Source organism: Lutra lutra, chromosome 2, assembly GCF_902655055.1.
Source record: "Lutra lutra chromosome 2, mLutLut1.2, whole genome shotgun sequence".
NCBI lineage: Eukaryota > Metazoa > Chordata > Mammalia > Carnivora > Mustelidae > Lutra > Lutra lutra.
Genome location: NC_062279.1, coordinates 207,435,491 through 207,458,262, shown reverse-complemented (window position 1 = coordinate 207,458,262; position 22,772 = coordinate 207,435,491). Strand labels below are relative to the sequence as shown.

General features: G+C 39.7%; 1 protein-coding gene across 2 annotated transcripts in view; it reads left to right on the top strand.

The window, feature by feature from the left end:
- The window catches only part of ANTXR2 (ANTXR cell adhesion molecule 2), a 150,154-nt gene that overhangs the window by 87,123 nt on the left and 40,259 nt on the right, over window positions 1-22,772 (top strand). For both annotated transcript variants that reach the window (XM_047719646.1, XM_047719647.1), the window contains exons 13-16: window positions 1,141-1,185; window positions 2,024-2,116; window positions 7,913-8,080; window positions 8,386-8,466. In XM_047719646.1, the coding sequence (XP_047575602.1) occupies window positions 1,141-1,185; window positions 2,024-2,116; window positions 7,913-8,080; window positions 8,386-8,466 (387 nt within the window). The remainder of the gene's footprint in view (window positions 1-1,140; window positions 1,186-2,023; window positions 2,117-7,912; window positions 8,081-8,385; window positions 8,467-22,772) is intronic.

Sequence of the window (22,772 nt, the reverse complement as noted above, 5' to 3'; positions counted from 1 at the left end):
TCAAGTCGGATGTTTAACTGAACCACACAAGCACCCCTGATTAATAGTTTTATATCATGATGGTGTGAAAGGTTAAGCTACCCCAGTACTGGTAGAGGTCACTTAGATTTGATCTCAGACTTCATTCCTCTCATATAAAGAATCAGCCATATACAATTCCATGAAAGAATATATTGAGTAATGATTTATAGAAAGGGCATCTTGGTTAAAAAGTCGATTTGCTTCTAGACTCACAGGTGGGGAAAGAGAGTAGGTTAATTTCCCTGCATCTCTTGCAAAGCAAGTTAACTTGTGCATTGTAAATTTATGACAAAGTCAATGAGTCTTAGAAGGAGGATTTCAGTAGAAAATTCCTGCTGTGTTTGAGGGGACATATCATAATCTAGTGGAAAATGTTTGCATTTTGACGTTAGAGGAACCGTTTAGTGAACCTTGTGCAAGGTATTTGACAATCTCTGCGCTTGTTACTCACCTGAAAACCGAAGGCAGGAACATCTGTGGCATGAAGATAAAATGAATGAATGAAGGTGTTTCGTGAATTGTCAGGTGGTTCCACAACCTAGTGCTTTCGACAATTTAGCGTCATCATGGTTCTGTGGAGACCGGCTCAGCAGGAGGTCCTCTCCCTGGGGTTCTCTCGTGTGATTGCTGGGGCCAGCGGGGCTGGTGTCATCTGAAAGCTCAACAGGCCTCCAGGTCCAAGAGAGCCATGTTTGGCACGTCGGCTGGGATGGCTGACATAGCGGGGAGCTGGCCAGGCACTCCTCATTACCCAGCCTTTCCATAAGGTTATCCTGGGTTTCTTCCTCCTCCCGACCCGATGGTCGCAGGGTGGACTTCTGGCATGACAGCAGCCTCCAGGGTGAGTGTCCCAAGGGAAGTGGTGAGGGAAGTGGAAAAGCTTCTTTTGACCAGCTGCAGAAGTCACATGGTGCCACATCTACCTCCTGCTAGTTAGTCAGAATCTCGTTACAGGTGAGCCTGTAATCCAAGGAAGAGGCGTAGCCATTGAAAGGCAAAGTTCACTGGGGACAGCTTTGGCTACCACAGTGTGTTACTAATCCAGTTATTTTTACACGTCTTTGCTGTCTCCTTGCCATGCCACCAAAGTTTTTACCTTTTTTTCCCCCCCCCCGACAGGTTATCAAGGATCCTCCTCCACCACCACCTCCTGCACCAAAAGAGGTAAATTAGCACCTAATGAGTGATGTGGATTTTTTTCTATACTTGGATATCATCCCCGAGTTTATCAGTTATCTTGTTGCTGGATAACTACGATACCTATGTACCGACTTTTGAATTTATGGAAATTAATTGGCATTTTTCATCTTCTTGTGTTTTCTTGCATATCCTAGAGGGATAGGACCTTCAGAGACAGATAAATATAGACCGGCCGTGAGACTCCGTAGTGCGCAGAGATATACTTTACTTTGTCAGTATATCAGTGGTCCTGATGTTATTTACTTTATTTATAAAAAGTTAGGGAGTTTAAAGGTGTTCATCCTTTCTTCAAAATGGTCATTACTTTTATATCACTCTATTTGTTAGCCAAAATTGTGTTAGCAATGTGAAATATGGAAGTAGTGCACTTTCGAAACTTCCCAACTGCCTATCTTTTTAGTACCAATTTCGCCATTTAACTTAATGTTTATGTTGCTGCTTTAAATGATTTTTGAAAGCTGTCTGAAGTTTAATGTCTTACCTTTTTAAGTTTGAAGTAACAAATAAAATTGGGAAAAAACAAATGGCGCTGCTCATAGTTAAGGAACAACTTTGGGTAGTCTGGTGAGTTAAGGGAGATTCCTAAAATCGGAAGGGCAGGAACCTTCCATTCTGTTGAACTCCACTTGAAATTTATGCATGTAAGCCCAAGTGGACCCAGACGCCACATATATAATGGTTACTCCATTTCTTCCTTATCAATGGCATTATTCAGAAAAGTGTTTAAATGTGTGTTCATTCTGACTAAACAGCATTTTAAGAAATTAATTAAACCCACTTTTAAAAACTTGCATCTCCGTAGGAGGAAGAGGAACCTCTGCCTACCAAGAAATGGCCCACTGTGGACGCCTCTTACTATGGCGGTCGAGGGGTTGGAGGAATTAAAAGAATGGAGGTTGGTACCTTTAAAAAAAAAAAAAAGCTGCTAATCTGGAATGTGTAATTCTAGAACTATTAAGCCATGGAAACTGTGCTTTTCAGAATTTAATAATACCATTCAATTTTATTTAACACTGGGTCTTTTTTGGATAATTTTTTTTTTTCTGTGGAAGCATCCTGGCCATTTCAGAACGGTTCAAGAAGAAGTGACCTCATTAGTCAAAGAAATGCATTGATAAGATGTTTGAACTCTAAAGGGCAAAACAGAGTTAGGGTTTTTCTCACTATTTTGGAAAAAATTACTGCAGACATTATCAACTTTGTAGAAGCTGGCACTTGGAGTAGCAACAGTGCTTGTCTTTGAAAAGATCCAATAGTTGCGTGCTATTTAGGGATAAAAATATTAAAATATTCGGTGGTGTGGGTATGACCTTATCACAGATGTAAAGGAAGCACATTTAAGGCATTTCTTAAATAGCTTTTAGTTAGCACTTACGAACAATCATAATTAATTCTAAATGTCATTTTAGAATATATTGAACTTGTAGACTGGCTCAAAGTATGGATTAAAATTGAACTTTAATATTGTATTTTAAAGATGAAACGAGGTCTTCTTACCACCACAGGAACAGTTTTCAAAGTGATGGATTAATTAATAATAAGCACTTACTGCCAGCACTGAGCCAACCCTAAACCACAGCGTGGACAGACCAGCATCCCACCTCAAGGAACAGCTGGAGAATTTTCTCATTGATAGGCTGACTTTATCATTAAACACAGATCCTGGCTTCTCTTTCTTCTTATTATTATAATATAATTATTAATAATCACCCTTTACTTCTTGGTAAGAAGGACTTTCACGTGTTCTGCCGTCCCTTCCCATGTCTTCTCCCATCATATGGGCTTTGTCCTTTTACTGCCAGCAAAAATCAGTGAGCTAATTAACCACCTCACAACTGTTGCAATATCCTCTTTTTTCTACATTTCAGTAAAATTCAGATTCCCAAGGAGAGTTTCCCCTTTTCGGAATAAATTTCAGTGTTCTTCTGAAGGAGCTCAGACCTATTTCACATGGTTGTCATTTCCCAAAGTGGTTATTCAAGTCATCTGATAGTGATTCTCACTTTCTTGACCACATTAGATCTTAAGATAAATCACATTTTCCCTAAAATAGCATGCACTTTATTGCTGAAATATTCTCTGAGACTGGTACCCCACTGCTGACAAGCCACGGGAAAAAGCAGGTGCTAGAAGCTATCACATTTGTCTCTCGGAGAAGATAGTGCGTATGCGTTCGCATGTGGGTGATTGAGAGTATCAAACAGTCCCGGAGCATGTGGCTAGGCTAGCTCTTGTTGGTCAAGCAAGGTGCGAAGGTGATTTCCCGCCTGCTTCCCCTTTGTTGTGTCATTCTAGGCTGGAGGGGTGGGGAAGTACTAGATTAGATAATCTAACGTGCATGAAAAACTTGTAAATACAAGAGTTATATACGGACATCTAAATACCGCCCTTCCCAACTTATTTTTAATTTATTTCACCTCATTCCAAAATGTGTGTATAAAACCTATAACCAAGCGGAAAAAAGGTTTGACAAGCTATACTACAAAATGTTAGCAGTTTTTCTCTGGAGGGAATAATTTTCAATTTGTGCTATGTATTTCCCTATTTTTTCCTCTTTTGACAATGAGTGTGCACTACTTTATATTCAGAATAATAAATTTAATTCCATTTTGAAATCTACACATTTAAATTACCAAATGACAGTGAGATAAGGATATGTTAGTGAGCCTTAAATGAATAATGTTTTTCTGAAAACACTAGGAATTATGCCAGATTTTCCAGTGTATTGTAGATTGCGATCTCTTTCTAAAGAAAAGCATACCCACGAGCTCCTGAAGTAGTCCTGAGTTAAAAGGAATAATGCAATTTATGGTCAAGAAAGCCAAGGACTCATGCACATTCCTGAGTAACTCACATTTCAAATTTCAAGACTTACTAATTCTTAATATGTGAAATTACATTGCCAGTCCTTTTCAGTTTCAGAAAATTTATGAAAAGGACTCATCCACTTTTAATAAACTGGGGTGCATTTTAGCTTTGGACAGTTTTAGCTACATTGCATGTGGTATTCCATCAAATGAGATGGAATGGGGATGAGAAAAAAATGAGAAAGTAAATGTGAACATTACAAAGGGGAGACAATACATAAAGATACACAATAAAAATTGAATCGAGAATTAAGCATCATTAAGCTCTCTCAAATCTGATCTTATTTAAACTTCGGGAAAATAGGAAACATAATCTATTTTTAAATCATGCCTATTTAAACTTGGAAAGTATTTCCTTAAAAAAATACCCTTACCTGGGGAAAATAAATGGAATTATTGAAATTATGTGTGCATCTGAATTACAGAGCAAATCTTTGTAACTAATGTTATTTTAAGCCAGGATAGGGATTTTACATAGATTTTTTTTTTTTTCTTACTCCTCCTTTAAATTAAATATTTAAATGCTCTGGTAATGGCAATTTGCAGAAAGCTGGAACTGAGCTGATGTTAATAACAGCTGTTAGCACAACTGATCCACAATACCTAATGACTTCAAATGTGTGTTTCTGCCAATTCAGCGTGAAACTGTTTTTGTTTCTTTTCTCAAATCTGAAATTGCTCCTTTATGATACAACCTCCTAGTCATCCAAATATTCTCTGGAAATTATGGAATTTTATTGTTTATTATGAAAGCCAAGTAGAGTTGGAAGAACTTAGCTATCAAGCTTGCACTTTGGTTTTTTGTTTTGTTTTGTTTTTTCCATAGTAAAAAAGCCAGGTATATTAATTCTGCTAATACTTCTTTTTTTAGCAATTTATTCTTTTTTGTCCTTTTTGACTATCTCCATGTGCTTAAGCTAAAATATTAAAATGTATACATATGAACGTATGTATGTTTACAGGCATACCCTGTTTTATTGAACTCTGCTTTATTGCGCAGATACTGTGTTATTTTTACAAATTGAAGGTTTGTGGCAACTCTGCACTGAGCAAGTCTATCAGCGTCATTTTTCCAACGGCATTTGCTCACTTTGTGTCTTTGTGTCACATCTTGGTAATTCTTGCAATATTTCAAACTTTTTCATTATTATTATTTGTTATGATGGTCTGTGATCAGTGATTACCACTTGCTAAAAGCTCAGATGATGCTTAGAAATTTTTAGAAATAAAGTATTTTTTAATTAAGGTATGTACATTGGTTTTTTTTAGACCTAAGGCTATTGCACACTTAATGGACTACAGTATAGTGTAAACATTAATACTTAACATGCACTGGGAAACCAAAACATTCATTTGCCTCATTTATTATACGCTGTTTGCTTTATTGTTGTGTCTGGAACCGAACCCGCAGTATCTCTGAGGTATGCCTGTAATTGCTTTTGAGAGTTTTAGGAAAAATCCACAAAATATTTCCTAATTTTAGACTTTAGGATTGAGTGAGAATTATTTATTGGGTTGTTTGTGATGATGGTGACTTGGATGACAGACCAGCTACTTCATGAACTAACACTAAGGATTTAATTAATGAGTTTTCTTTAGGCCTCAGCAACAGTGTTTCAGAGGTGAGTCTCTAAAAATAATGCTGAGTCAGAGCTCCGGGTCACGGGCGCCTGGGTGGTTCAGTGGGTTAAGTGTCTGACTTCAGCTCAGGTCATGATCTCAGAGTCCTGGGATTGAGCCCTCTGTTGGGCTCCCCGCTCAATGAGAAGTCTCCATCTCCCTCTGCCCTCCCTCTGTCTTGGCTTTCTTTCTCAAATAAGTAAATAAAAATCTTAAAAAAAAAAGAAAATAGAACTCCAGGTCAGCCACTTTGGTGTTCTTTATCTGAGAATTGTTCCAGTGATTCTTGGAGGAAGACTAGGATTGCCCTTAGCTCTACAGTAGCAGCTGTGAAGCCTAGGCTAGGATGCTGTATATGTTACATTCATAATTTCTAAATAGATGTAACATTTATCTACTTACATTTTTATTCTGAATTACTATTCTGAGTTATGACATTTATTTGGTGAGTTAACTGTGTATCTTTTTTTGCTTTTTGTTTTTTCCCTTAAAACTGAGACTTCACAACTGCCAGGATATATACACATACGTACATACATATGTCTACATGTATATATGTATGTCTACATGTATATGTATGTGTATATATCCTGGTTTTAGAGTTTTTTAGCTCAGTTTAACCATATCTAAAGCTTTCCTAAGTTTCAGTTTATCTAGATGAAGACACTGTGATTTGAAAGAGAAGGTCATTGCTCTGGAAAGAAAGCCAACTAGCTAGCTCTCAAGGTTTAATGGTGTTTAAAACAATTTTAACAACCTCATAAAAAACATTCTAGTACCACTGATCTCACTGATGCAGGTACATTTTAATGACTCAACAGGGTCCACTTGAGTTTGAAAGCCTATTCTAAAATTGTAGTAAAAAGGGTAAAAACATCTAAGTAAGCCTTATCAAGAAGGCTTGGGTAGTTCTTTCTGTGGACAGTAATCATTGTATCCCTAACCACGAACTCAGGTCATTAAAATGCTTTACAAAGTATTCAGGTTTTTTTCCTTTCCTTTCCTTTTCCTTTTTTTGCTTTGTGGAAATCACTTAATTCTGGTGAGTCACTGTGTCCTGGACAGGTGTTTGTATTTCTTTGCAGAGTTTCACTTACCTCATCTTTGTCATCTCTGTGAACGTCCTTGGCTTGTGTAGGCCTTCTCCATGCTCCTGGCTGGCTGATGTCTTTCTCTAGGGGTCACAGCCAATACCATGCCTATAAGGAGATAAAGCTTAGCTCATATTTTGCTCTTAATTCCTGTTCATTGAAGAATAAGGAAAACAATAATTTGACTCTATAGTTTATATATAATTAGTTTATATAAAATTATACATATATATTTATATATACATATATAATTAGTCTAATTATATACTAATTATATATTAATTAGACTAATTATATATATGTATATAATTAGACTCTATAGAGAAGGAAATACCCTAAAATTTGTGGAAATACCCTAAATTTTAGGAAATACCCTAAAATTTGTGGCATTCTCTAGTGCCCCTGAATTTTTCTTCTCAGTGCAGAGCCTTTTCAGATTTGCCTTCCTCAAGGAAAAGCTGGTACGTCGAATAACCATACTAAGGTGAGCTCAGAACTAAAGACTGAAAGCTACTTCACAAAGTCGAGTTTACAAAAGTAAAGAAAAATCACAAAACCTTTTTTACTTCCAAAGGCTAAATGTTTCAATCATACTTTTTGACTGTATGTTGATGAAATTTTGATGAAAAGTTTGGAACAATTTACTCCTTTGTATAAAATACATTTGTGAAATACTAATAAAGTACGCTTGTAGAATTCAAGCCTGTTTGAAACTTACTGACTTTAGGTTCACATCCCTGCCCTGTCACTTGCTGGCTGTGTGGCTTTGGGCACATCACTTAACCTTTCTGTGTCTCAGTTTCCTCAACTGGAAGGAAGAAACTAGAGTATCCGTAGTGTCTATCTCATCGCATTTTTTGGGTACGGATTAAATGCAGTTGTCACATAGTCACTGCCCGTCATCATCCCTTCCCCCACGGCCATCAGTACATACGGTATGTGTTTAGCTAGACGGGGAACAGACCTAATGAAGTCCCAGAAGAGGAGGAAGTTAGAGTTGGTGCTACGCATCTCTTCACTCCAAGATGGTGAACCCGAGGACCATCTGCTAAATAAGTGTGTTCTTCCAGGACACTCAACGTCTGGTACAAGTATCTTCCCTTTGTTTTAAAGGTTCGTTGGGGCGATAAAGGATCTACTGAGGAAGGTGCGAGGCTAGAGAAAGCCAAGAACGCTGTGGTGAAGATTCCCGAAGAAGTGGAGGAACCTGTCAGGCCGAGACCACCTCGGCCCAAACCCACATACCCGGCTTCTCAGACGAAGTGGTACACGCCAATTAAGGTCAGTGACTAAGTTTTCTGTGACTTAACTGAGAGACTGTAGCTAGAGAAGCGATGACTTCCTTAGCCCCCCACAACCCCCAGGTAAGGGAGGACCAAGGGTCCAGCTGTCATTCATGAGCCATTCTGACAACTAACTGTTTCTCATTGGCAAGGACCTTCGTTTTTGTCATTTATTTTTGTTTGTTTAGGTTAGGGAAGGAATGAGAGGAGAGAATAAGACTTCCCGTCTTCGTTTTAATGCTTTATTTAGTGACTAGAGGTCGAATACGTGCCCTCGGCATTTACAAATCCTGCTTCCCCCAGGGTCGTCTGGACGCGCTCTGGGCGCTGCTGCGACAGCAGTACGACCGGGTTTCCCTGATGCGGCCTCAGGAAGGCGACGAGGTTTGTATGTGGGGAGCGGTGGCCAGGAGCGGAGTGCTTGGGTCAGTATGACAGGTGGGAAATAACAATCACAAAGAATTTAAAGCTTTCCCTACTCTTGGGGAAGGAACAGATTATTGTTTTGTGCAAGTTCCTATTACATGGGGCGCTTTATAAATGATCATCTATTGTTAGAAAACACCTTCGAGCCATGGTTTACCACGAGTCCCTTCTCAAGGAACACGTACACATTCTGGTCTGTCCTACACATACTCCAATAAGCGTGCTCATTGCTTCAGCCTTTCACTCGGACTCGGACATCACATTCTGAGGTTTTGCCACTTTCCCAAGTGGGAAGGACAGACTTGGGATTAGTCGTTGGAGTCTTTCTCTACTGTTTACTGGCAGTGAGGCCCAGGGAACAGACAGAGCCTCCTGTTCCATCAGGTATAAATATATATTTCTGTGCTTTCAACACTGATGCAAGCTAATTTCTTAAATATATCAAAGTGTCTTTTGGTAGTCCTGCCTTAGCCACAGTTCCAGGCACCTGTAGTCAGCCGTGGCCCAGAGGCAGATAATCCTTCTGACATGCGGCCAGAGGGCCAAGAGTAACCTGATGGCATATCACAATGACTCCGTCATTCATCTCACTTCCTCTTGTGACACAGAGATTTTCTCATCTCACATCATCATAAGAAGAAGGGTAGGTACAGGACAATAATATTTTGAGAGGAAGACCACATTTACATAACTTTCATTACAGTGTACCACTGTAATTTTTCTATTTTATTATTAGGCATTTTTGCTAATCTCTCACTGCACTTAATTTATAAATTAAATTTTATCATAGGTGTGTATGTATGGGTTTGAACATAGTGTACATAGGATTCGGTACTGTCTGTGGTTTCATGCATCCATTGGGGGTCTTGGGGTGTATCGCCTGTGGATAAGGGGAGACTGTAAAGCATCCTAGAAATCTGCCATGGTGAGATACACATACACTCACATTAAAAAAAATGCATATACACACACACATGTGTATACATTTTTCCTACCCAGGAAGCCTATTTGATGTTTTTTTGTTTATGGAAATTTGGCTAGAATTCCTCTAGTGTTAGGATTTCTTTAATATATTAGCACTATTTTTTGTCAGTGTAAGAAAAATTGAAGACATTTTCTTATGTAACTGCGGACAGGTTTGGTTCAGACACAACACTGTTAGCAAGAACAACAGGATCATTTCATTGTGTGTCAACCTGACCGTCCTCCTGATCACCAACTCGGAAGTGAGTGAACTTTATTCACCTCAACTTCAGAGGACTTGAAGTTCAGTCAGGTTCGATAGGTTGTTTTTTTAAGGATGAAATGATCAATGAAATTAGTAGCTATTTTGCAGTGCCAAACTAAGTTATGTTCAGTGTTACACATTTTAGCTTGGTGCGTCACATACAAAAACATATAAATCTTTAAAATTTTACTTCTTTGAAATGAGTGTCATTTTAAAAACATCTGAGTTCAACCATTTAGGAAGTCTGGTTTGAGAATTCTCCACAGATCATTTATCCTTTGCTTGGACAATAGGTAGAGATGACACGGGTGGTGTATGAAGGAGCGTCTTTTATTACCAGACCACTATGGCTAACAGAAAGTGAAAGGCCTAGTGGGGAATGTTTTTGAGAAGAAACAAATAGGAAAAATGAAGATGGATGGATGGATAGATGAATGGTTGGACAGATGGAAGGAAGGAAGGCGGGCAGGCAGGCAGGCTGGCTTTCATTTTCAGGTTTGCAACCCAGTTTATGCATTTCTTACATTCTCTGCTAATTTTCTTTTTGGCTTCCTTTGCATGAATGAAGCTTTTCAGTTGCTCTATTCTTTCTTATCCTCATGAGCACAGTAAATATTGTTACTGACAATGGCAGCCATGTGACTCTGTGATATTTGTGTCTCCTCAAAATCTGCACCACTCAAGACACATAATCTTAGTAAATAATTTGGTCAACTTTAAAAGACTTTACAGGAACTGAAATATATCAGATAATATCATCCAAAAAAGTAATATTTAATTACTCATTTATATAAAATCATGGTTGCCTGGTGCAGAGGCATAATCTGTATGGGCTTGTGAGCACCCACAAATTTGATTTAAAAGAGCAATAATATTTCCTAAATTCCAATACCTTTTTGCCATTAGAGTATCTTTCATTTGAGAAACAAAGTGATTTACCTGGTGAGAAAAAGAGGACCCAGAGGTAGAAAAAGAATCAGCATGTAGAGCCTATTTTGCCCTGCTAATTTTGATGTACATTTGGTGTATGATATTAAAATGGGATGATTTGCTTTGGTAACACTTTGTTTATGCATGAGAAGATCATGGGTCATCATTACCTTCTACTTACTGTGGCTAGTTAAGCCCTCAAAAACTAGACGGACTGATTTTTCACTAGTTCAGTATATGCAGACCTGGTTTGTCTCCTAGGATTACAGGGAATAGAGAAAATGTTCAGTTTAGGAGACTAAGATGTCCAAGTGGCAGTGGTTTCTGCTTCTCTGGCTCTTTGTGTCGCACACTCTAGGTAACCCAGAGTGGAACCACTCATTGGGAAAACTCGTCTAGGAATTTTTCAGATAGCTTTAGATATCGTATTCACCTGTGATTGGATACCGTAGCACATGAAGGGTAAAATCCTATCTTCAGCCTTACTCCTATGAAACCAATCAGTACTTAAAATAAGTTGGGTTACTAGGACTGTCATGAACGGTTTCGTGTGTGTGTGTGTGTGTACTCCATAGGTATATACAGTAGGGATAATTATTGTCCTTCCAAACTTTATCACTTTTATTTCACAAACCTATTGTTCCATTAAATTTTCCCATTAAATATTAGGAAATTGGTAGGTAGTGTTGTATTAGCTTAGATTAGAGACCTCGGTCCCCGCCAAACGTTTGTCTTCGCGTATGGAGTAGTGCAGTGGGCAGTTGTTATCAGCTATTCAAGGACAGTCTTTTTAAAAGAAACCTTCTTATCAACATATAAGTGGGTGAAAAAGTTTTGCAAATCATCTGTTTTCCCGAGCTCGAGCTCGTAGAGCCTGTGCCGGGCCCGGCCTGCAGGTGTCGGAAGGGCCGGCAGAACCGCGCGGGTGTGAAGCGGTTTGTGCGGTGCCGAAGCCAGGGGAGACTCGCGCAGGGATTTTCTGGTCGCTGGAAACGGAGGCAGTTGCTTCGTGTTGTCGAACGTTTTGTCCTTCGTGGCTGTTCAAGGAGTCGTAGTCAGTCCTCGTCTTTCTTAAAACCAAACACACGAGGCCGACGAGCCGCGGCCGCGGAGAGACCGCAACACGGCGGTGTCCAGGCTGGGGCTGAGGCTCCGCAGCGGCCGGGCCAGCGCCGGGTCCACGGCGCGTCTGGGGCGCTGGGCAGCCGTCCTGTGTCTTACTTGGAAGCTGCGTCCCGTCCCGCGGGCGCTGCCTCTCGGGGGTTCGGTGCGAGGAGCACGTGGGCGCGCGGCGCTCGGTTGGCCCCCGGTTGGCCTCCGGTTCGGCCCGGCCCGCGCTCCGACGGCGCCGCCCGCTCCCTCGGGGGTGGGGGTGGGGGATACGCTCCGACGGCGCCGCGCCCCCCTCCCCCCACCCCCGGCTCATGCGCGGTTCGGCGCGCGGGCCGGGGGCGCGGGGGTGCGGGCGGCGGCGGCTGGCCCGGCCGTCCGCGGAGGCTGCGCCGTCCTGGCCTCGCGCTCGCTGCCCGGAGGCCCGAGACACCAAAGGCGCGAGCGCGGGCGGACGCAGCTGCGCTCCGCGCCTCGCCTTCGGCGCAAACAGAGATCTGACGGCGCCCGCCTCGGCGGCGCTGGGGGGCCCGGGCGCGGGGCCGCTCTGGAGACCGCGCGGCGCCGCAGCATCTGCCGCCGCGTGTCGGGGGGGGGCGGGGGGCAGCGCGTCCAGATTGCGGCCCCCGCGCCAGCCGCCGCCGCGGAGCCCCTGACGCGTTTGAAGGGGCGCATCAAACGGGCTGCGGAGCGCGGCGGGGGCGCGCCCGCGTTTCAAAGCGGCGTTTGTTGTGCAACAACAAGGTGGTTGATAAATCAGGCGTCGCCGCGCGCCGGCTCCTCCGGAAGGCGGGGGCTGCAGGGCCAAGGCGGGGGCTGCAGGGCCGAGCGGCGGCGAGGAAGAAAGCGCAGCCCGGGTTTGGGGCTGTTCCACGAACCAGTGACCTCTCCGGGGAGCTTCCGGGCTGCGCCGAGGTTGCGCTCACCTTCAGCCGGCCCCGCGCCCCGCCGGGCCGCGTAGACTCGTGCACCGCGAGGGAAGGGCCGGGCCGCGCTGACGCCCTCCCGTGGGTCCACTCCTGCTTTTAAACCGGCATCGCGACCTCTCACCCCGTGGACGTGAAAGGAGATGATTTTCAGATGGATGCACATTTTTAGCAAAGCAATTTAGAAAACTCCATTGGCTTTTTGGATACTAAAAATAAAATTCTAAGTCAGAAGTCAGAATTGCAGGTTCAGGCACACATTTTTCTTGTTGGGGCGCTCCGCACTCTGTCACCGGGGCGCGGCCGGAAAGGAACTCCCGCGTGTGTGCACTTAGCGGGAATGTTGCAAAGCCCGAGAGCGCGCACACCCTCGCGTGGGGAACAGAATGCGCTCAGGCGGGTCTGACAAAGGAAGCTCCAGGGTAGGGCGATACAGTAGCGTGTGCTACCGTAAACTGGTAGTTTTCATACAGTTTAGGCGCCCTCACCCGAGGGACAGCTGCAGGCTTCCTGGGCGCTAACGCAAAGCGTCCTTTGCTGTGCCAGGAGCCGGGGACAGCGGCCTGGCGGGGGATGCTGGAGGACCGCCAAGTTTTCATGGGTCCGCGGCGAAACGAGCGACAGAAGTGCGTCGTGAGTTTCCAGTTAAGCTAACTTTATTATGTTGGGAGGACTTTTACTAATTGTGCAGATAGAATTTTCCGGTTTCGAAAAGATGGATGGTAGGGGCGCCCGGGTGGCTCAGTGGGTTAAGCCTCGGCCTTGCGCCCCGGCCATGATCCCAGGGTCCCGGATCCAGCCCCGCATCGGCATCTCTGCTCAGCGGGGAGCCTGCTTCCTCTTCTCTCTCTCTGTCTGCTTGTGATCTCTGTCTGTCAAATAAATAAATAAATATATAATCTTAAAAAAAAAAAAACGATTGACGGTAGCTGCTTTAAAAAATGAAGTCATTTTGGCAGAACCCAATGTCTGTCCTCTGGTTTTTAAAAAATCTATTAAACAAACAAACAAACAAACAAACAAAATCTGAGAACAAAGCACAGGTTCATTTAAAAGGCTCCAGAGAAATCTGGTAACCTCGACGGCAAATGGTGAAGGCTGCCCCTCTTGTTTCTATCTCTGCTTCGAGCTTATGCTCACTTTGCTACCCATCCTGCTGCTGAGTTCTGCTCAGAAGAAGCCGACCTGTCTTCCAGGGCAGCTGCTTCCATGATCCTAACCGCCCCCAGGATCAGGGTGAGGGCTAGCCTGCTCCCCATCACCCAGCGCTCCGGGCTATTAAAACACTTCATCTTCAGACTGAATCGCATTTTGGTGGGAGAGGTCGTGTGCCCCCCGGCCTTTAAGTTCCCCATCACATCTGCGAAATGTAAACCACTCGTGGGTGTTTCTGAACAGATTGAAACCTTCCCTCAAGTGATTTGATATTTCAGATGTTTCCAGTGCTTGGACTTCCGCTGCTAATGAGTGCGTTTTTACACTTAGGTGTTAGCTTCCTTCTTAATATTTGTGTCCTGTAGCTGGACTTTGCAGTAGATTTTTTAAGAGCTGTAAGAAAACCCTTTATTTTAGGCTGAGTCATTGAGGCCTCGTGTACACAAAATGTTCCTGGTAGCTTCAGACCTTTTCTTTTTTGAATTCTTGAATGAAAGAATAGAGGAAAATATCAAGCTTTTTTTTTTTTAAACTCAAGTGATTGCTTACCTTTTATTTTTGTGAGATCTGAAATTTTATATGATCGTTGAAACCAATTATGATTGACACGATTGGGAAAAACTACTGTCAGAGTTTTCTAGCCTTTGTGTTATCTCTAGTATCTTTCATTCTGATTATCTTTTGTCTTTATAGTTTGGGGCACCCTTAAAATACCTGAAATATCGTGTTTAAATTAGTAGAAGTAATTAGCTTTGGCTTATAAATATTTGAAAGATAAAATTTTACTTGAATAACACATGGACATGCCATTATTACTGCAGTCCCACTATGTGTGGATATGTGTGTGTGTGTGTTTACTCTAAATATATCTGTGTATATACATGTAGAACGTATTTTCTCAGTGTGTGTGTTATCAACTAATGCCTGTTTCAGTGGAAAATATAATTTCATGAAATAGATTACTTTTTGGTACTGTTTCTTAGGTTAAATAAAACTGTCTCTTAATTATGGATAAAAGCAGGTGAAAGTACTGACTCAGTTTGGTTCCCTAAAGTGAAATATAAAATATGTGAACTGTAATAATTTAAATTATTACAAAAAAAGACTTATTTCTTCAAACAACGTATAAATAGAACCTGGATACTTAATTGGCTTCTTAACCCCCCAAGCCAGGCATAATTTGGATTTACTGGCCTCATACATATACTATGTATTGACTTATAAGGTTAGATTTTCTTGGTTAGATTTCTTGGTTAAAACTGACCAACCAGCTTTTGAAGGTCAAGAGACAAAAATACTATATTAGTGTAAATACCCTCTTCTCAAATTAATGTGCTGATCTTAGAAATAAGTTTTTTAAAAAAATCATCTGTGAGTTCTGGCACACTAAAACAATACTTCAAAAAATATTGATACTTAATATTGGTTGCCCAGGGCTAAATACATTATTTTCTTAGCCTTAATATACAGGATTGCTGTAGAACATCTTGAGGACAACAATTAAATCATCCAACTGGGAGCAGAAATGTCAGCACAGATACAGTTTTTGACTTTTTTTTAACCATTTTGAGTACTTTATGTGTAGCTTTTTACAATTTTAATTATGGCGGATTAAATATATTTAAGTAAATTACTTTATAATTTCTAACAATTTACAAAAATCTATATTATTCTGCATATATTAAATATTCAGTTTTCAATATAGAGCTCAAAGGACCCAAGCCAACGGGGAAAAATGCATTAAATTTTGTAGACAGTTTATTATTTTAACAAAGTACATTATGATGGTGCCTTCATGTCTACCAGACCCCCATTTGTAAGTTTACTTTAAGGAAAGCTTCGTAACCCAGTTAAGGAAATTGGCTTGAGTAGGAAGCTTTTATTGCTCCCTTATTCTTCAAAATGAATTTATATGAACATATTATATAAATATATACTTTAAGGAGAAATAAATGTGGTTTTTTTGCTAAATATCTTTCAATTTTATTTCTAAATAAAATAAAACACTTGGATTTTTATAATACACACTTTTAATCACTAAGTAAGTCCTTTTTAAGATTGCTTTGTGTAATCTTTATAGTTTCCATTCCTTCTGCACAGAATCAAATTGCAACCTCTAATACCTGAGAAATTTGTAACTGATATAAATTTGAGGTATGGAGTAAAAATGATTTACTATTCAAACTTTGAGAGAAATTGTGTCAGAAATACTGGTGGACATTCACTTGTTTACCATTATATGACTGGATTAAAAATTGACCCTTTTATTTCAAAGGGTTCCAAGGAATTTCTTGAGTTTTTTTTTCTTTCTTCCTTTTTTTTAAAATTAATGAAGTTGAGATAGGTTTTACAAACTTGTTCCCATTTCAGAGCCATTTTACTCTCTGATGTACCTCTTATCTCTCTCCTTAGAGAGGTCTTTTCACTTCAAGAATGTGGGAAAAAATGTATTTGATTTCCTAAACTTTAGAGTCCCATAATATTTCTTAGCAGGTTAGTATACTGAAAATAATTTATATTACACCTATATTTTAGAGTCTTCTCTAGTACGAAGCACATTTTTGTTTTGGATCAAAATTAAAGATTTCAAAGAGTTTTTTTTCTTAAATCAAGCACAGTTTTCTGCTTACAGTAAATTCTTCTATTAGAGCCATTTCCTGACACTTATGGTATCTTAATGAAGAGTTTATGATGAATTCAGTAAATTTTACTCAAATATCATTAAGATCTACCCTAATGAGAATGGGCTATACACACAAGGATTATATGGTTATGCAATTATCCACATGATATCTTGTCATATATCATATCCTACCTTGCTTATCTAACAAAGTAAATCCGTAAAACATATTTCAATGAAGAATTCAAATAGCACATTTATACCTATAGTGTACAGATAAAGGCTCTATCTATAGTTAAGAGTGTTTACTTTCAGATTTCTTTCTCTACATCATTCATTTCTCTCTCTTTTCCCTCCTTCTAACTTTGGTTGACTCCTAAGGTTTAACCCTTGGTCTCTTGTTAGTCTCACAAGTCACTGTTCTCCAGAGAGGACCTGGACGGGCGCTGCTTCGCTGTCATCATTAGACAATTCCTCCTCTCTCCTAAATTCTGCGGACTACCACTGAGAGCTTATATGAATTTCTTCTTGGGTGTCCTGTTGTCACCAGGTGTCTACGTATGGCTTCCAAACCATAGTTACTACACAACTTTTCTGGCCGTTGTTCCCTCTACCCTTCACCTGATGTATCTAAGTTGATGGTTCCCACAACTCAGTGAACAGGGTCAAGACGTTAGCTTTCTAATTCTGCATACAGAATCTTAGGCCAGCAAATCATAATATTTCACTATAATGCAAAACAATGAGCTATTGAGGAATATATGTGTTAAACTCTAGTGATTCTCAGGAGATACATCATTTTGACTTTGTATACTTTAGAATTTTTGTTATCAGGACTTAGGATTTTAGGTTCATGATTCTTCCCCTGAGACTAAGCTACTAAGAAAATTAAGACTTCAGAGCGGTTCTGAAATTTGATAAATTTGAGTTACTTCTTATAAAGATATGGCTGAGGATGTTGATATATAAAAGTGTTATTTATCTGGGGCTGAGATTTATCATTTTGGATGATAATTAATTTATAATTCAATCTATTGCACATTTCCTGAGTTACAAAAACAAGACACCATTTTCTTTTGGGTGGAATTCTGAACGGATAAAAGGTTATCATTTTTATTAATTCTCCTTGTCAGGATATGTTTCGTATGTTGTTGTTTGCAGTTGTATTTTTTTCTCTCTCTCTCTCTTTTTTTTTTTAAGATTTTATTTATTTATTTGAGCAGAGAGGCAGGCAGAGAGAGAGTTTTTGACTTTTTTTTAACCATTTTGAGTACTTTATGTGTAGCTTTTTACAATTTTAATTATGGCGGATTAAATATATTTAAGTAAATTACTTTATAATTTCTAACAATTTACAAAAATCTATATTATTTAGGCAGAGAGGCAGGCAGAGAGAGAGGAGGAAGCAGGCTCCCTGCTGAGCAGAGAGCCGGATGTGGGGCTCGATCCCAGGACCCTGAGATCATGACCTGAGCTGAAGGCAGAGGCTTAACCCTCTGAGCCACCCAGGTGCCCCTGTTCTTCTCTTTTTCTAAATCAGATTTAGTCGTTGCTGAGTATTTGATCCAAGAAGAGTTTTCAGCGATTGGAGTTCTTGCTAGATCTGTATTTGTCCCAGTGACATCGTACATTAATGGCAGTCTCTTCCATAATCATCTCTGTGCAGAGCTGTATGTGGCTTATGCTAGCTCTGAGCACCTTGTCGGTCCAGTTCATAGAAATGCTGGCTCTTCTGAGCAGAGAGAAGAGGGCTGATGATTGAATTCAGTTCATACTCTCCAGAAGAGGTGTGATGGCTTTATCTGTCCTCTGAATTCAGATTTATGAACTAGTCCTATGCTCTTAACTAGATTAGTTCCTTTTCCATTAACTGCTTAAAGTAGGCCAGCTGTCTGAGCTGTTGGTTGTAAATTTGCTAATGTCTACTTCGTTAATCTCAGATACAAAAGGCAACAGAGAACAGGAACAAAGTTTTAGGACCTTGGGTTTTCACAGCCTGAAATGAGCATGGAATGGTTGTAGGAATGAGAAATTGAAGGGATAGGAGGAAGTGTCACACTGAGGAAAAGGGGATGACTTCTGTCATTAATCTTAATTGTCAAGAGTTTTAAATCTGAGTTATTAATACTGAAGTTAAGCCTTTAATGCACTGTTCAAGCTTTGGCATCAGATGCTCTTTTATGAGATAAGAGGTTTAGGGGGGAGAGTAGGGTGTGTGTGTATGTGTGTGTGTGTGAGAGAGAGAGAGAGAGAGAGACTTACATAAATATTTTCATTTACATCTTTCAAACATCTCCCTGGGTTAATATTCAGGCCTTCACCTTTTGACAGTTACTGTAGGGCAGTTAGGAATTATAGATAAGTAACAATAAATCCAAATAAAATCCTAGGTACAGCATGAGCAGTAAATCTGAATGATATTACTTTCATGGTTACCAGCATACAAAATACTTCACTGAAGAGGGAATGTCGGATTATGGGCTAAAATAGAAGGAGGGAGCACCAGGAGCAGAAAGAGGAAAACAAGGGAAGAACAAGGAAAAACATGAAAAACGAGGAAGAAAGATTATTCCTCTGAAACACATGCAGGCACTAGGAGAGTCAAGTGTTTACTTAAATAATAAGCTGCAAATTATATGTTTGTAAGGTCGCCTACTCCACTACAGTGAGGCATTAATCATTTGGAATGAAACTGACCCTTGAAATGACTAAGACATCTACTTAAAATCTCTTTTTTTTTCCTCCCCCCTACCTGTTCCATTCATGTTTGTCAGGTTAATCTCCCTTCACTATTAAATCTGTGTTATTATTCTGTGATACTTTAAAATGTGAAATCATAGAAAACTATATTATGAATATTTTGGCTATAGAAAAATGACTTGCAATTCTTCCAGATTAAATCTGTAAAAGCACAAAAGGATCAACATTTAAGAATACGGTTTCAGGATTAAATCTTATGTTCTCCATGCAAAATAAAAAAACAAAAGGGCTTCAGTGAAAATATGCAACACAATAAATTAGTTTTTACATGTATATCTGACTTCTGATGACTGTGAACTAAACTTCAGCAGCAAGTTATAGTCAGCGACTTAAATATTAGTGTTTACAAATTTGAAATCACAGATTTGGCTTGAGACATATATGTTTATTCTTTGCAGCAATGTTTCTTCTTTTTATTTTTTAAAAGGATTTTATTTATTTGTTTGAAAGAGAGAGAGAGCATGAGAGGGGAGAAGGTCAGAGGGAGAAGCAGGGTCCCTGCTGAGCAGAGAGCCCGAGTGGGACTCGATCCCAGGACTCCAGGATCATGACCTGAGCTGAAGGCAGTGGCTTAACCAAAAGAGCCACCCAGGCGCCTGTTTTCTTCTTTTTATATTAGCTCTAAATGTAAATAGGAAAAAGCATGAAAGTGAAATAGTATTTATTTATTCACCTATTTCTTTTTGTACACAATAATTATTGGAGAGACAAGCAAAACTCTGCATATGTCAACAGTTTAGCTCGTAATTTATAGTTAGTGGACAGCCAGTAAGGGGTTGGAGCTGGGCAGTAACATGATCCTCTTGAACGGTTCTCAAATTTGTGACAGGAGTGGAGATAATTTGTGTTCTCCTGTAGAGCTTAGCTCCTGTGTCAATGTTTTTGTCTTTGTCTATAGTCCTTTCATTATGACTAACAAAAAAGAATCATATAAAAGTTTTGATGTAGCAAGTCTCGTGGATTGTCAAGAAGTCAAGGGGTTTCTTGGATTAGGTAACATTTTTTCCAGTAGGAATCCTATTCTTATTTTTTTTCTTTTTTTTGCTAAAGGGTTGATATCAACCTGGGTTTATTAGCGACCAAAAAAGAGATTCATGTCTTCAGATATTTATCTTGCTTTTTCAGGGGTTTTCTTCCTTGAGTCTTAGGGACGTATACGTAGATAAATGCAGCTCAGGCGTGTGATACCAGTGTACATGAATGTGTGTGTGTGTTCCTGTGTATATGTGCATGTGTACGTGAGGAGTGTTTATGCATCTAGTGGGGCGGCACTGCTGGTACTTGTTGAGGGCACTGCTAACTTCAGGAAAGAGGAAATCTTTCTTTTTTCAAAAAAAATTTTTAAAATTTTTTATTGATATCTAACGTATTATTTGCCCCAGGGGTACAGGTCTGTGAATCGTTAGGCTTACACACTTCACAGCACTCACCATAGCACACACCCTCCCCAATGTCCATCACCCCACCACCCAGAGGGAATCTTTCATAGGGTAGATTCAGAACTCAAATCCAGCTAACAGTCGTTGACTGCCTGCTGTGTCTTAGGTATGTTCTGTTGGGTATATTCAACTCTTCATTGTGCTGAGAGTGAGGTGTCTGTATTATTCCCGTATTAGAGATGAAGAGTATGAGACCGAGGTATTCAGTGAATTTCCCAAGGTTATGTTGCTGGAAAGTAATAGAACTTGGATTCAAACCCACGTTTTCCGGTTTCTGGTTCAGTGAGCACTCTGTTTCGCCATGCTGTCGTTTCTCAGGGCAATGCTTTATTTTCCTTCCTGCTCAGACAATAACCGACCGAATTAAGATAATTATACAGGTCGGGAAGTACTTTTAAAATTTCAGTTTTGAATCTGATTCTTTTGATAGAGAAATTATTAGTTTTGTATCAATGTCCATATCAATAAATTGTTTTGGAATATATACAGAAGGCATGCACATTATTCCCTCTCTCCGTAATGTACATTCACTTTTGCATGCATCTGTGAATAGAAGATAACATTTAGAAGTGGCAGAGTTCACGGAAAGTTGATAAGGATCTTTTGCATCATAAAGGACCTGAGAAGTTGTGTAATTCATCTCTTCCCCGGCCCTGCAGTTCCGTGCTCCAGAAAGAAGAGCATGTTCAAAGGCACAAGAGGTCGGGCATCAGGAATACTAGTGTTCTAGCCTGGAACAAGAACCTGGGGGTCAGGGAAGTAAGTAACGAGAAGAAAGCAGGATTACAGAAGTCCTAAAGCCCTTGGTGACATATTGGTAAGATCACTACATTGGGAATCCAGAGGCTTAGATCCCTATACTGTCATTGATTAGCTTTAAATCCAGCACAAATTGCCTCTTCTCTCTGGTCCTCTGTTTTCTGATGTGTATACAGAGAAATAAGTGATCACAAAGTCACCTTTGAATTCTAGCAATCTTGTCTTTTTTCCCCTAATTTGAACCAAGCCAGCGATACGAAAATAGGACTTTTCCCGTAACGTTCACACGGCTATCCCCAGGACATTGTGCACTGCCTCTCAGCAGGCTTTAGTAAACTCTGATGAATAAAAAAATTTATGTCAGTAGAAAGTTCAGTCTGTTGTTTACAAACTTGTCTAAGCTAATTTTACTTTTTTAGTGATGAGACATTTTGTAAGCCCATCAATAATTTTAATACTATATACAAACAACTTGAAATTAATATAACACTGTATGTTAACTTCACTGGAATTAAAATAAAAAATAATACATACGAACATTTTACAAGTTACTTTAAAAGCTAAAATATTGCACATATTCCTCACCATGTTCTGAAACGTGTTGGAAAAACGATAACGATACTGATTCTAGATCCATAATGAACACCTGGCTGCTATTATGCTTCAAATAAATTAAATAAAAATAACTCCATATGGAAGAAAGTAGAAAGAATACAGATTTAAGAGAGCATTTAAATTTTATGCCAGTTTTCTGTCTTTTTAAGGTTAGTCTATTTCTCACTGCTTTTCTTCTTTCAGAAAAAGAGAAGATATTAATGTGTGATACTGGATTATCTCTATTGTCATTTTGATATGTTGCAATTTGCTGCCTTGTGTCACAACTGCAAAGTAATTTAAACACAAATATTCTTTTATTTAGTGCTATTGTAAGCAGTGAAGTACTAATGTGTTTTTGTCTTTAAATATATATAACTACATGGAACCCTTCTCCCAGTGGGTCACTCTGAAATTGATTTTCCAACTTGAGTTATCAGTAGTGGACAAATGTTAAATGAAAATCAATCACTTTGATTTAAATTAACCAAATACACTTCTATTAAGTGGTCTTTTTACCCTAACTAGATGACAACACTTTTGGTGATCTCTAGCCTTTAAATGCTTTTAACATAAATCTCTAAGGACAATAGTTTGATCATAGTTTTATTCTTATAGTAGAATTACCTTAACTCTTGATTGATTAGATAAAATTATATTTTAGATATTATTTATAAATCAAACAACCCTGAATTAATATTATTTTAATATCAAATTCTTAGATCTTTAATATTTCAAGTGTA